This window comes from Bos indicus, chromosome X, assembly GCF_029378745.1.
Source record: "Bos indicus isolate NIAB-ARS_2022 breed Sahiwal x Tharparkar chromosome X, NIAB-ARS_B.indTharparkar_mat_pri_1.0, whole genome shotgun sequence".
Classification (NCBI taxonomy): domain Eukaryota; kingdom Metazoa; phylum Chordata; class Mammalia; order Artiodactyla; family Bovidae; genus Bos; species Bos indicus.
Window position 1 is genome coordinate 83726206 of NC_091789.1, and position 15830 is coordinate 83742035.

At 37.9% G+C, this 15830-nt stretch overlaps 1 protein-coding gene across 5 annotated transcripts in view; it reads left to right on the top strand.

The window, feature by feature from the left end:
• The window catches only part of PHKA1 (phosphorylase kinase regulatory subunit alpha 1), a 171829-nt gene that overhangs the window by 33064 nt on the left and 122935 nt on the right, over positions 1-15830 (top strand). For all 5 annotated transcript variants that reach the window (XM_070783780.1, XM_070783779.1, XM_070783781.1 and 2 more), the window contains exons 7-11: positions 3742-3840; positions 4765-4911; positions 6078-6131; positions 10531-10653; positions 14847-14942. In XM_070783780.1, coding sequence (XP_070639881.1) covers positions 3742-3840; positions 4765-4911; positions 6078-6131; positions 10531-10653; positions 14847-14942 — 519 coding nt within the window. The remainder of the gene's footprint in view (positions 1-3741; positions 3841-4764; positions 4912-6077; positions 6132-10530; positions 10654-14846; positions 14943-15830) is intronic.

Consider the following 15830-nt stretch of genomic DNA (forward strand, 5'->3'; position numbering starts at 1 on the left):
GTGAATGGGATTGATTCCTTAATTTCTCTTTCTGATTTTTTCATTGTTAGTATATAGAAATGCAAGTGATTCCTGTGTATTGATTTGTATCCTGCAACTTTGCTAAATTCACTGATTACCTCTAGTAATTTTCTGATATTGTCTTTAGAGTTTTCTATGTACAGTATCATGTCATCTGCTTTACTTCTTTTCTGATCTGGATTCCTTTTATTTCTTTTTCTTCTCTGATTGCTGTAGCTAGGACTTCCAGAGCTATGTTGAATAATGGTGGTGAAAGTGGACACCCTTGTCTTGTTCCTATCTTAGGGAGAATGCTTTCAGTTTTCACCATTGAGAATAATGTTTGCTGTAGGCTTAGCCTATAAGGCCTTTACTATGTTGAGGTAGGTTCCTTCTATGCCCATTTTTTGAAGAGTTTTGATCATAAATAGGTGCTGAACTTTGTCAAAGGATTTTTCTGCATCTATTGAGATGCATATGGTTTTTATCTTTCAATTTGTTAATATAGTGTATCACATTGATTGATTGATTGATTTGCATATATTGAAAAATCCTTGCATTCCTGAAATAAACCCAACTTGATAATGGTTGAGCTTTTGGATGTGTTGCTGAATTCTATTTGCTAAAATTTTGTTGAGGATTTTTGCATCAATGTTCATCAGTGATATTGGCCTGTAGTTTTCTTTTTTGTATGTTGTCTTTGTCTGGTATCAGGGTGATGGTGGCCTCATAGAATGAGTTTGGAATTGTCCCTTCCTCTACAATTGCACTCATCTCACACACTAGTAAAGTAATGCTCAAAATTCTCCAAGCCAGGCTTCAGCAATACAGGAACTGTGAACTTCCTGATGTTCAAGCTGGTTTTAGAAAAGGCGGAGGAGCCAGAGATCAAATTGCCAACATCTGCTGGATCATCAAAAAAGCAAGTGAGTTCCAGAAGAACATCTATTTCTGCTTTATTGACTATGCCAAAGCCTTTGACTGTGTGGATCACAATAAACTGTGGAAAATTCTGAAAGAGATGGGAATACTAGACCACCTGACCTGCCTCTTGAGAAACATATATGCAGGTTGGAAGCAACAGTTAGAACTGGACATGGAACAACAGACTGGTTCCAAATAGGAAAAGGAGTTCGTCAAGGCTGTATATTGTCACTCTGCTTATTTAATTTATATGCAGAGTACATCATGAGAAACGCTGGACTGGAAGAAGCACAAGCTGGAATCAAGATTGCTGGGAGACATATCAATAACCTCAGATATGCAGATGACACTACCCTGATGCCAGAAGGTGAAGAAGAACTAAAGAGCCTCTTGATGAAAGTGAAAGAGGAGAGTGAAAAAGTTGGCTTAAAGATCAACATTCAGAAAACTAAGATCATGGCATCTGGGCCCATCATTTCATGGCAAATAGATGGGGAAACAGTGGAAACAATGGCTGACTTTATTATGGGGGGCTCCAAAATCACTGCAGATGATGACTGCAGCCATGAAATTAAAAGATGCTTACTCCTTGAAAGGAAAGTTATGACCAACCTAGATAGCATATTAAAAAGCAGAGACATTACTTTGTCAACAGAGTTCCGTCTAGTCAAGGCTATGGTTTTTCCAGTAGTCATGTACAGATGTGAGAGTTGGACTATAAAGAAAGCTGAGCACTGAAGAATTGATGCCTTTTAACTATGGTGTTGGAGTAGACTCTTGAGAATCCCTTGGACTGCAAGGAGATCCAACCAGTCCATCCTAAAGGAGATAAGTCCTAGGTGTTCTTCGGAAGGACTGATGTTGAAGCTAAAACTCCAATACTTTGGCCACCTGATGCAAAGAGCTGACTCATTGGAAAAGACCCTCATGCTGGGAATGATTGAGGGCAGGAGGAGAACGGGACGACAGAGGATGAGATGATTGGATGGTATCACCAACTCAGTGGACGTGAGTTTAGATGAACTGCAGGAGTTGGTGATGGGTAGGGTGGCCGGGCGTGCTGCAATTCATGGGGTCGCAAAGAGTCGGACACAACTGAGCGACTGAACTGAAGGGTTAGTTCTCTGGTTGGCTAGGGTCTTGGAGTCAGTGTTCCCACTCTGAAGGTTCAGGGCTTGATCTCTCTCCAAAGACCAGTCTAGGTCTAATCTACCAACAGGAATTTCACCCAAAATGAAAGGGCCTTTACTTGAGTTCCAGAAGCCAGTGCACAAGAACACAACAAAGGTCTCTGACTCAGCAAAAACTCGGTATCGCTTGCCACATGGACAGACCTTGGATTGCAACAGATGACTAGAGGGTCTTCTTTAGGAGTTCTTTTTCATCTTTTTGATTGTTTCTTTTGTTGTTTAGAAGCTTTTTAGTTTGATGTAGTCCCTTGTATTGATTTTTGCTTTTGTTGCTTATGATTTTGGTGTCATATCTAAAAAAATAATTGCCAAGACCAATGTGAAGGAGTTTTATGTTTATCAGGTCTTATGTTAATCCATTTTGAGTTAATTTGTATGTGTGGTGTAAGATAGGGGTACAATTTCATTGTTCTGTGTGTGATTATCCAATTTTCCCAAAACCGTTTGTTGAAGAGACTATCCTTTTCTCATTGAGTGTTGCTGGCTCCCTTATGAAATATTAACTGACTGTAAATACAGACATTTATTTCTGGGCTCTCTATTCTGTTTTATCAGTTTGTATGTCTGCTTTAATGCCTATATCATACTGTTTTAATTACTATAGCTTGGTAGCATAGTTTGAAATCAGGATCTGTGATGCCTTCAGCATTGTTTTTCTTTTTGATAATTGCTTTGGCTATATGGTGTCTTTTGTAGTTCCTTACAAATTGTAGGGTTTTTTTTCTGTGAAAAATGCCATTGGAATTTTTATACAGATTGCATTGGATCTATAGATGACTGGGTAGTATAGACAGTTTAACAATATTAATTCTTCTGATCCATGTACATGGCGATATCTTTCCATTTGTTTTTGTCTTCAATTTCTTTCATCAACGTATTGTTTTTCATTGTACAGATCTTTCACCTCTTCAGTTAAATCTATTCTTAAGTATTTTATTGCTGGTGATGCTATTGTGAATGTGATACTTTTATTTATTTTTTAGTTATTTTGTCATTACTGTATAGAAAACACCACTGATTTCTGTATTTTTGTTTTATATCCTGAAAATTTACTGAATTTGTTGATTAATTCTGATAGATTGTTGGTTGAGTCTAGGGTTTTCTATATATGAGACCATATCATCCACAAATAATGACAATTTCATTGCTTCCTTTCTGATTCAGATATCTTTTATTTCTTTTTCTTGGCTAATTGCTTTAGCTAGGCCTTCCAGTACTATGTTGAAGTAGTACTTCAGAGTGCTGAGAGTGGGCATTCTTGCCTTGCTTTTATCTTACAGGAAAACTTTCAATTTTTCACCATTGAATTCGCTGTGGGTTTGTTGTATATGGCCTTTATTATGTTGACGTGTGTTCCTTCTATACTGAATTTGTTGAGGGTTTTTAATCATGAAAGTATGACTACAACCTCCATCTCAAATGTCTCTGGGACAATTTGGGAGACCCAAAAAAAAAAAAAAAAACCTAAGAGACCCCTGTGAATAAAGAATGTTATTATATTTTCTGTTCTGCTAAACATATTTAAAATGGCATCATGTGCATTGATATACCAGGATAGAAGAATAAGAATAAGAAATATACGTCTTTATAGTGCTAAAGTTGTCCTTTCCTCCTTTGTTCCTCAAAGGCAGCCCTGGAAGCATTAGATGAACTGGACCTGTTTGGTGTGAAGGGTGGGCCGCAGTCAGTTATCCATGTCCTAGCTGATGAAGTACAACACTGCCAGGTAAGAGGATTGGACCATATTATAGAAAAATATATTTTTACTCAGACTCAAATTTAGCATGAGCTTTAGAATAAGGAGAACTGAATGAGAATACATAATATGATTTATTATCATGTGCCAAAAATGTCTTATTAAGCATCCTATAGAGATAAACCTGATGTGGCATGAGCTATAACAGAGATCATAGTCCTGTTCTCTCACCCAACATTATAAAGGAATCCCATCACAGTGTATGAAATTATCCTCTATTGTATCTCCTTTTCTAAATATACCAAGAGAACAAGAGGTGATAGATTTTGAGTGTTCTTTTTGATAGTGGTTCTGAATATTTCTCTTGTCCCCACTGGTGCTAAGGTTAGATGTTTGGAGATTAGACTATTTACATGGTAAATGCATATCTTCAGTTTTGTTTAAGATTACTTCATATATTGAAAGATAAAGGTTCTTGTCATTGACAGTATGGCTTTTCCCATCTTCTTCAAACCCTGATTGGACCCCCATGGTGTTCTAGTGAATATAATCTTACTTTCTAACTTTAAAAATGCAAAATTTTCAAATAAGATATATTTGGGGGATATAGGAGCTAAGCTTTCTATATCCTGCTTCCCAGCAGCTATATTTATGCTTAAATAGTTGTTAATGGAGCAACAGGATTATGGATGGAAAAATGATGCTTAGAGTATTCTTTATCCATTGGCAGCTGCTTAAAAATCAGGATTAGGAAACACTGAGAGAACGATTAAGACAAGGAAGGATTTATAGAAGTAGCTAGTCTTCTAAGCTCTCACTATTGAATCATTTTTAGATTTTCATTTAAATTATTTTCTTCAACATAAATCTTTTGAAATTAAAGCTATTAATTTTATAATCCCAGGCCACTTACTAATGTGCTACATTTGACTTCCTTTCTTTCCTTTCTTTCAGTCTATCCTTAATTCAATACTCCCCCGGGCTTCAACATCTAAAGAAGTTGATGCTAGTTTACTTTCAGTTATTTCCTTCCCAGCCTTTGCAGTAGAGGATAACCAGTTGGTGGAGCTCACAAAACAGGAAATCATCACCAAGCTTCAAGTATGTCCATATGTGCCTTTCTTTCTTTAGGGCTCTAATTTTAAGGCAAAATTAGTATCTTTGTGGGCCTTGAATGTGACCTGTGTCAGTGATTTAACCAAGCAATCAGAGTTAACATCACCAGTAATAAGTAATAGTAATATCATGTATATGCCCTGATACAGTGCACTGAGAAGTGCCTAGCACATCTGTGATGTCCTTCCTAAGAACGCAGTACGTCAAACCAAATTCAGGGACATTCTACAAAATAACTGGCAGATGCTCTTCAAAAACGCTGAGATGATGAAAAACAAGGAAAGACTGAAGAATGGTCACAGATTAGACTAAGGAAACATGACAGCTAAATGCAGTGGGACCGTAAACTGGATACTGGAATAGAAAAAAAGCGTTAGTAAAAAGTCTGGTGAAATGCAAATAAGTTATGTACTTTGGTTAGTAGTGTTGTACCAAGGTTAGTTTTTTAGTTTTGGTGAATGTCCTATGGGCTTCCCAGATGACTCAGTGGGAAAGAATATGCCTGCCAATGCAGGAGATGCAGGTTTAATTCCTGGGTCAGGAAGATCCCCTGGAGAAGCAAATGGCAACCCACTCCAGTATTCTTGCCTGGGAAATCCCATGTACAGAGGAGCCTGGTGGGCCACAAAAGAGTGGGACATGACTTGGCAACTAAACAACAGAAACAACAAAATGTTCTATGGTTATATAAGATGTTAACATTAGGGAACAGTGGTTGAAGGAAATATGGGGACTCTGACTGTTTTGGGAACTCTTCTGTAAGTCTCAAATGATCGCAAAATTTTTAAAATGTGTTTCCTTTAAAAAAAAAAAAAAAACCTGCAGTCTTGTAAGAATTGTGTGAGCAGAACCACATAGGTTCGTAATTGGGCTGTCATAGACTTATCCGATGGTAGAAAGCCATGGAGAAGATAAAATAAGAACTTTGCTTTAGGGAAGAGCCTATAACTTAGCCCTCACTTGAAATCACATTGCTAAAATTGATTTCTGTTGCTGGACTGATAGCAGAGTTTTTTAAAATTATTTTTTAGGTATAATTTCTATGTTGTTGATAGGTTGGCACATGTAGCTGTTGGAGAGGATGCATTTCTGATTGATTATATTGCTGTACCAATGTACATGCTTCTTACTTGTTTCCTCTGCATTTCCAGGGTCGTTATGGTTGTTGTCGCTTTCTACGAGATGGATATAAAACTCCTAAAGAGGTACGTTTGTTTTCCCAAAAATGAGTCCGAGATAGAATGGTCACTACTAACTGCAGCTTCATTCAGATAAAATATGTATCTCATCAATATTACTTCAAATAATTACTAAATAGGGTAACAATGACTGATGCTTGCTTCCTGTTTGGGGATTAGTTGTGAGGTTTTCTCTGTGAGCTGTTCCATATTAAATAAAATAGAGGAAACTGTTTGCCTGGAAAATCCCATGAACGGAGGAGCCTGGAAGGCTGCAGTCCATGGGGTCGCTGAGGGTCGGACGCAACTGAGCAACTTCACTTTGACTTTTCACTTTCATGCATTGGAGAAGGAAATGGCAACCCACTCCAGTGTTCTTGCCTGGAGAATCCCAGGGATGGGGGAGCCTGGTGGGCTGCCATCTATGGGGTCGCATAGAGTCGGACACGACTGAAGTGACTTAGCAGCAGTACATCCTTCCACCTCGTGAAGTTGTTTAGTTTCAAAAAAGAGCTAGTGATGGATGCTTAAATCACTGGATGAAAATTTTGGCAGAAACAGAATATTTACATGGTCTCAAAGTATTCCTCCTGAAATATTCAATAATTACAAAGGAAAACTCTTTCTGTCAGTAGATCCTTTTGGATCCCTTCCACCTTTTGCAGTTGATTAATTCTAAATAGTACTTGATCTTTAAAAGTTAACTTTCTTTTGTTCCACTTGTCAAAAATTTTCCTTGGAAATATCAATGAAGAAAATTAAGTATTATTAAAAAGGGAATGAGTGATTGTTACTTACTTTCATTGGCAATGTAGCTCAGGTCAGCTGGTTGAGAGCCATTATATCACAGTAATCCAAGTCTATGCCCCAACCAGTAATGCTGAAGAAGCTGAAGTTGAACGCTTCTATGAAGACCTACAAGACCTTTTAGAACTAACACCCAAAAAAGATGTCCTTTTCATTATAGGGGACTGGAATGCAAAAGTAGGAAGTCAAGAAACACCTGGAGTAACAGGCAAATTTGGCCTTGGAATACGGAATGAAGCAGGGCAAAGACTAATAGAGTTTTGCCAAGAAAATGCACTGGTCATAACAAACACCCTCTTCCAACAACACAAGAGAAGACTCTACACATGGACATCACCAGATGGTCAACACCAAAATCAGATTGATTATATTCTTTGCAGCCAAAGATGGAGAAGCTCTATACAGTCAGCAAAAAAAAGACCAGGAGCTGACTGTGGCGCAGATCATGAACTCCTTATTGCCAAATTCAGACTTAAATTGAAGAAAGTAGGGAAAACCACTAGACCATTCAGGTATGACCTAAATCAAATCCCTTATGATTATACAGTGGAAGTGAGAAACAGATTTAAGGGCCTAGATCTGATAGATAGAGTGCCTGATGAACTATGGAATGAGGTTCGTGACATTGTACAGGAGACAGGGGTCAAGACCATCCCCATGGAAAAGAAATGCAAAACAGCAAAATGGCTGTCTGGGGAGGCCTTACAAGTAGCTGTGAAAAGAAGAGAAGTGAAAAGCAAAGGAGAAAAGGAAAGATATAAACATCTGAATGCAGAGTTCCAAAGAATAGCAAGAAAAGATAAGAAAGCCTTCTTCAGCAATCAATGCAAAGAAATAGAGGAAAACAACAGAATGGGAAAGACTAGAGATCTCTTCAAGAAAATCAGAGATACCAAAGGAACATTTCATGCAAAGATGGACTCGATAAAGGACAGAAATGGTATGGACCTAACAGAAGCAGAAGATATCAAAAAGAGATGGCAAGAATACACAGAAGAACTGTACAGAAAGATCTTCACGACCCAGATAATCACGATGGTGTGATCACTGACCTAGAGCCAGACATCCTGGAATATGAAGTCAAGTGGGCCTTAGAAAGCATCACTACGAAAAAAGCTAGTGGAGGTGATGGAATTCCAGTTGAGCTATTTCAAATCCTGAAAGATGATGCTCTGAAAGTGCTGCACTCAATATGCCAGCAAATTTGGAAAACTCAGCACTGGCCACAGGACTGGAAAAGGTCAGTTTTCATTCCAATCCCAAAGAAAGGCAATGCCAAAGAATGCTTAAACTACCGCACAATTGCACTCATCTCACACGCTAGTAAAGTAATGCTTAAAATGCTCCAAGCCAGGCTTCAGCAATACGTGAACCGTGAACTTCCTGATGTTCAAGCTGGTTTTAGAAAAGGCAGAGGAACCAGAGATCAAATTGCCAACATCTGCTGGATCATGGAAAAAGCAAGAGAGTTCCAGAAAAACATCTATTTCTGCTTTGTTGACTATGCCAAAGCCTTTGACTGTGTGGATCACAATAAACTGTGGAAAATTCTTCAAGAGATGGGAATACCAGACCACCTGATCTGCCTCTTGAGAAATTTGTATGCAGGTCAGGAAGCAACAGTTAGAACTGGACATGGAATAACAGACTGGTTCCAAATAGGAAAAGGAGTACCTCAAGGCTGTATATTGTCACCCTGTTTATTTAACTTATATGCAGATTACATCATGAGAAACGCTGGACTGGAAGAAACACAAGCTGGAATCAAGATTGCCGGGAGAAATATCAATAACCTCAGATATGCAGATGACACCACCCTTATGGCAGAAAGTGAAGAGGAACTAAAAAGCCTCTTGATGAAGGTGAAAGTAGAGAGTGAAAAAGTTGGCTGAAAGCTCAACATTCAGAAAACAAAGATCATGGCATCCGGTCCCATCACTTCATGGGAAATAGATGGGGAAACAGTGGAAACAGTGTCAGACTTTATTTTTCTGGGCTCCAAAATCACTGCAGATGGTGACTGTAGCCATGAAATTAAAAGACGCTTACTCCTTGGAAGGAAAGTTATGACCAACCTAGATAGCATATTCAAAAGCAGAGACATTACTTTGCCAACAAAGGCTCGTCTAGTCAAGGCTATGGTTTTTCCTGTGGTCATGTATGGATGTGAGAGTTGGACTGTGAAGAAGGCTGAGCGCCAAAGAATTGATGCTTTTGAACTGTGGTGTTGGAGAAGACTCTTGAGAGTCCCTTGGACTGCAAGGAGATCCAACCAGTCCATTCTGAAGGAGATCAGCCCTGGGAGTTCTTTGGAAGGAATGATGCTAAAGCTGAAACTCCAGTACTTTGGCCACCTCATGGGAAGAGTTGACTCATTGGAAAAGACTCTGATGCTGGGAGGGATTGGGGGCAGGAGGAGAAGGGGACGACAGAGGATGAGATGGCTGGATATCATCACTGACTCGATGGACGTGAGTCTGAGTGAACTCCGGGAGTTGGTGATGGACAGGGAGGCCTGGTGTGCTGCGATTCATGGGGTCGCAAAGAGTCGAACACGACTGAGTGACTGGTCTGATCTTATCTGATCTGATAATTTTTTTAATTACTCAGCTCAAACTCTTCTGATTTACTTCCTCTCTTCCCTGTTATACTTTAGGCCTTTTGACTTCTGCCCCTACTAATCTATTAAAATTGTACTCTGAAATATCATCATAATCTCCTGAGTAACCAATCTAGTAGCATTTTCTCAGTCCTTATTCTCTTTTTTTTAGATGAATTTAATTTTATTCAAATCATAATCCAAATTACAATGGATAGATTGTTTTATATAGTTTTATGGAGTGTAACTAGATTTTACTGATTTCACTATAGACACTGAAAAATACACAATAAAAATAGGTTTGGTGTCTCTGTTACCTACCACTACATTTTCTTGAAATTCTTTTCCTATTTTAATTTCCACGACTCATTGCCATCCTAATTTTTCTGCTCTTTCTGTTCTCCTTCACCAAACTGAGGATTTACCATGTTTCTGTTCTTGGGCTGCTTGTTCATTGTATATAGGTACTACAGCTATAACTTGTGTTTCACATGTCACATCTTCAAGGATGATTCCCAACTTGCTGTCTTTCTAAACATTTTTATTTGTATGTTCTGCTACTACCTCAAAGTTAACAAGTACAAAACCAAACTCAAGGTTATTACAAATTAGTCTCACTTCCTCATACATCTGCCTGTAGTATCATTTTTGTCCTAGTTCTACTAGTTAGAACCACATGACAAAGTGTTAGTCGCTCAGTTGTATCCAACTCTTTGTGACCCCATGAACTGTAGGCCGCCACACTCTTCTGTCCATGGAATTCTCCAAGCAAGAATACTGGATTGGGTAGCCATTCCCTTTTCCAGGAGATCTTCCCAACCCAGGGATTGAAGCCAGGTCTCTTGCATTGCAGACAGACTCTACTGTCTGAGCCACCAGTAAAGGAGGAGAGTGTATATGTGAGCTGCCTTCTCTGAAACAAACTATTAGTGATGAAAGACTGTGTTGTAAAACCTCTGAACTAAAGGTATAGTCTGATCTTGGAGTAATAAGACAGACTTTGTTTATTGTCTTTACTAGGATCCCAATCGTCTGTACTATGAACCAGCTGAGCTGAAGTTATTTGAAAACATTGAGTGTGAATGGCCGTTGTTCTGGACATACTTTATCCTCGATGGGGTCTTCAGTGGCAATGCAGAACAGGTAATGCACTGGGGAAAGGGCTTTTCCGCAGATTGTTATTACGTCTCCCTCTTTCAGTTAATGACTGTGCTGACCTTATGCCCAAATGGAAGTCTTCCTAATAGGGAGGACACAGAGGGGTCTTCACAGGGGTCCTGACCTCCAGGATCCAATGCCTGATGAGCCGAGGTAAAGCTGATGTAATAATAGTAGAAATAAAGTGTGCAACAAATGTAATGCACTTGTATCATCCTGAAATCACCACATGCCCCTAGGTCTGTGGAAAACTTCTTTTCCACAAAGCTGGTCCCTGGTTCCCAAAAGGTTAAATACCACTTTCCTAGAGACTAGTAGTTGAGGGTACTATATTAGAGAATAGCACTGAAACGTGTACATTACCATATGTAAAACAGATGAACAATGCAAGTTTGATGCATGAAGCAGGGCACCAAAAGCCAGTGCTCTGGGACAACCCAGAGGGACAGAGCAGGAAGGGAGGTGGAAGGGGAGTTCAGGATGGGGGGAACATAGATATCTGTGGCAAATTCACATTGATGTATGGCAAAAACCATCATAATATTGTAAAGTTATTATCCTCCAATTAAATTAAGTAATTGAAAAAAGTAAAATTTTGACTACATTCCCCCCCTCCAACAAAAAGAGTTAAAAGACCTAGAAACACACTGCTATATTTTTAAATGGATAACCAACAAGGTCCTACTGTATAGCACAGGGAAATCTGCTCAATGTTATGTGGAAGCCTGGATGGGAGATAGTTTGGGGAAGAATGGATACATGTATATATATGGCTGAGTCCTTTCACTGTTCACCTGAAATATCACAATATTGTTAACCAGCTATATACCCCAATACAAAATAATGTTAAATTTAAAAACAAGAGTTAGAAGACCTAGATATTGCTATCACTCAGACTTGACTTTTAGTAAATATAGAAAGCAGAATAGCAAATCCTGTCTATTTGCCTTAGTCATCAGAAATACTTGAATTTACCTCCTGACTTTATATGTCTTTTGAAAAAACAAATGTTGGAAATGATGTTCTGGCTTTAGCAAACAAAACAAAACAAAACAAAAAAACAAAACAACAACCCAGTTATACCCTGTCCTCACCCCCAAAACACAGTTATCATTGCTTTTTTAGCTACACAAATAAAGGAGTTCAGAAACTATTGTTGGGAAACAGTGAGACTAGACAATTTAATCAAGTAAGGTTAATGTCAGGCATTCTGCAAATTGGCTGTGTTCTAAACTTGGACGTAAAAACAACACATTTGGAATTCATTTTACTCAGTTACATAAAATACAGCTTTGTGTAATTTGAATGTTTTGGCCAATAGTAGTCTGCAACTGCCAATGTGAGTTTAAATAATAGAGTTACACCAAAGTTTCAGGGGCATAAAGGGTTATTTCTCTAAGCTTTAGTAAATTATAGAGTATATTTTTTTGAGCAAGAAAAACAATAATAGAAATACCTGCCTTATCTTGACCACCCTATTTTGATTCTACCATTTTTTTCAGTCCTTCTCAAATTCTACAAAGTAACTTATCAAAAACTGTGCTTGCTCAAAGAAAGATTTGTTAAATGTGCCAACTGAGTATAAAGCACATTTAGGTTTTTTAAACTCTTAGGAGGAAGAAAAGAGTTGGAAGACCTGGATTCTTTTTTATTCTTTTCTTTTCCCGACTTTGCTACTGACCACTGAGTAGCCTAAGTACTGTCATTGACTTCTTTAGTTTCTCTGTGCAGGCATATCTCAGAGATTCACAGGTTCAGTTCCAGACCAGCATAAAGATTGCAAATATGTCAATAAAGCAAGTAATATGAAATTTTTTTGTTTCCCAGTACTTATAAAAGTTATGTTTATCCTACATTCTATTAAGTGTATAATAGCATTTTATGGCTAAAAGAAAAAACAATGTATATACCTTAATTAGAAATAGTTTATTTCTAAAAAATAATAAGCATCATCTGAGCCTTCCATAGGTCATAATCTTTTGCTTTTACATGCTTTGAGATACTGTGAGAATTCCCAAAAACATGACACAGAGACACAAAATGAGCAAATGCTGTTGAAAAAATGGTGCCAGTAGACTTGCACAATGCAGGGTTGCTACAAACCTTCAGTTTGTAAAAACAAACACAACAAAAAAACACAGATTCTGTGAAGCACAATAAAGTATAATAAAACAAGATATGCCTGTACATATGATGTGAATAATTTTTCTCTTTTCATTGAAGAAGTGTATAGCACCAAAATTCTTTGAATTCCACAGATAAAGACATGATAAGTGCAAGGTACAGTCAGTTTGGCTATAATGAGACACATATGTTACTTAAAAATTACCATGCTCTGCATATTCGAGAAGTAAAAACTATAGGGCTTGTGGGAAAATGTGGTCTGGGAACAACACTTAAAAAGTTTCTCAGAAATATATACAAAATGATAGGAACCTAATAAAAACAGTACCACAAATAGACATTAATGGCATTAAAGCATTCATTCATTCCTCTTTCAAAAATTATATTCTGAGAAAATTATTTTGCAAGTAGCATACATTTACGTACAATTCTGCTCATCACTATTACATTCATACAAATTAAGTCTGGTGATAATTTAAATGTTCAACAAGAAGAAAATGTTAAGTTAGAGATCATGCATATAAAATATTATGCTACTATTAAAATATTTATTAAATTTAATATTATTATTAAAATTTTGGATTAACTTGTTTCATATTTCAAATATAATTTTTAGTGTTTTGTTTTCTCATAATTGAAAAGCAGTACCACAGCTTTATACATGTTAAATGTTTAAGAAATACATAAATACCACAAAGATATAGCCCTTGTACTTGAAAAACAGCTGAAGTTTGCTTGTGAATGTGTGCACCTCACAGGGCTCCCATGCTTGCCACTCCATGTGCCAAAGGAAGAGAAGAAAAGAGAGATAGCATGAGAGTGAAAGTCGCACAGTTGTGTCTGACTCTGCAACTATACAGTCCATGGAATTCTCCAGGCCAGAATACTGGAGTGGGTAGCCTTTCCCTTCTCCAGGGGATCTTCCCAACCCAGGGATCAAACCCAGGTCTCCCGCATTACAGGCAGATTCTTTACCAGCTGAGCCACAAGGGAAGCCCAAGAATACTGGAGTGGGTAGCCTATCCCTTTTCTAGAGGATCTTTCCAACCCAGGACTCGAACCAGGGTCTCCTGCATTGCAGGCGGATTCTTTACCAACTGAGCAATACCTCAAGAGATAGCATGAGAGGAAAAAAAAGAATATTAAGCAGAGAAGAAGAATAAAAATAGGCTGAGGAGGGAATAGAGGGGGAAATTAAGTAGAAGGAAAGGCACAGAGCCATGTAGCCAAAGTGACCATAAGAGAGCAGCTGGAGAGTTGTAGGAGAGTTACTTAAAATTGGATGGAAAGTTATAACACCACATGTGGATTGTGTTTCACAGTTCTCCTGAGGTGTGTACATGTGTGTGTGTGTTGTGTATTCTTGCAAGACTTCTTTCAGCTGAGTGCATTCTCAGATTGAAATTGTGCATAAGCAGATATGAAATTTATGTTATGCTCCAAATCGTTCTCTAATATATCAAGTGCATTGGAACACATTTGTGCTTTCAAAACAACTATTACAGCAGAACTGACTGTATATTTTTTCCACCATAAATTATGTTTTTTTTTACTTTTTATGTATTACTAATCTACAGCAAATTGTTAAGCAAAAAATGTAAACTTGATCATAATAGAAACTTAATTTGGCAGGGACAATACAGTTTTAAAAGCAATTACATGTACAGTCAATAAGCTGTACTGAGGTTAGTACATAGTGGATAAAAGTAGACCCATGGAGGCAGGTTGACTTGGACCCAAATCTGGACTCAACTTTGCACTGGCTGTGTCATCTTCCACAAGCTCATAACTTCCTTGAGCCTTAATTTCCCTGTAAATAGGCTTTAATTACACATACCTGGATGGTTATTAAAGTTAAATCCATTAACATATGCAAAACTCCTAGCATAATATCTGACCTCTAATAAGCATTTAGTAAATGCTACTTCCCTTTCTTCTCCCTTTCTCTAGGTGAATACATTCCTTTACAATAGAATCTTCTTTGCTACAACCCTCTTCTAGCTCCCCAAAGGTAATTCTCTATAAACTTTGTTCTCCTTTTCTTTTATCTACAGGTTCAAGAATACAGAGAAGCTCTTGAAGCAGTCCTCATCAAGGGCAAAAACGGTGTCCCACTTCTGCCAGAGTTGTACAGTGTTCCTCCTGACAAGGTGAGCTGGACAGTGCCCTCATCTGGAGCTGGGAGAAGAGAAGCCATACCTCAAAAGGACTGTCTTGTCTGACTCAAATGAATTTTAATCTTTTGATTTTAATGTTCTAGAGTCTGTCTTTAGGTATAGGACAATAAAAATATTATTTTATTCCTTTGAAAATAAAGTTTTAAAGCAGGCTTGGTTATGGCACCATTGCTGAGTGAGATGAGGGCAAGACCAAACCTTTCAGTGGTAGTTTCATGGGTGTATATTTATCCTCAAACTCATCAAGATGCATATGCTAAATACATATGGCCTTTTTGTATGTCAGCTATATCTCAATTTTTAAAAATAAAATTATTCAGAGATTAATTTTTTAAAAAAATCAAACTTTAAAGTTGAGAATGGCATGGAGATCAGTAGGCTGAAGTAGAGTGAAGTTCTGTGTGAACTCTCAGTATTTGATATTTTCTGCTGTGATATAGTCATCTGTGATTAATTGAGTAGATCAGGCTTAGAAAATAAAGTATGTCTCCATTTTCTCAAAATGCCAGTTGGGATTACCATTGTTCCTCGTCTCCCATTGCAGAACATTAGCTGGGGGAGACATGCAGTCTTCCATGCTAGTGGGGTTGAATGGACTAAGCTCCCAGAAACATCAGCAGCATCACCTGAGAGCTTGTTATAAATGCAGATTTCAGGCCTTCCCCCACATCTACTCAGTCAGAATCTGCCTTTGGACCAGACCCTCAGGTGGTGCATACAGTTAGAGAAATACTGTCCTAGGCTGCTATCATAGTGCTTGACTTTGTAGTGTATTGCGTATGTGACTGTTTTATAGAATATGAATCACAGTCCAGACTCGCCCTTTTTGTTGTCTAGTATCTTAAACCTTCTTTTTCTTTA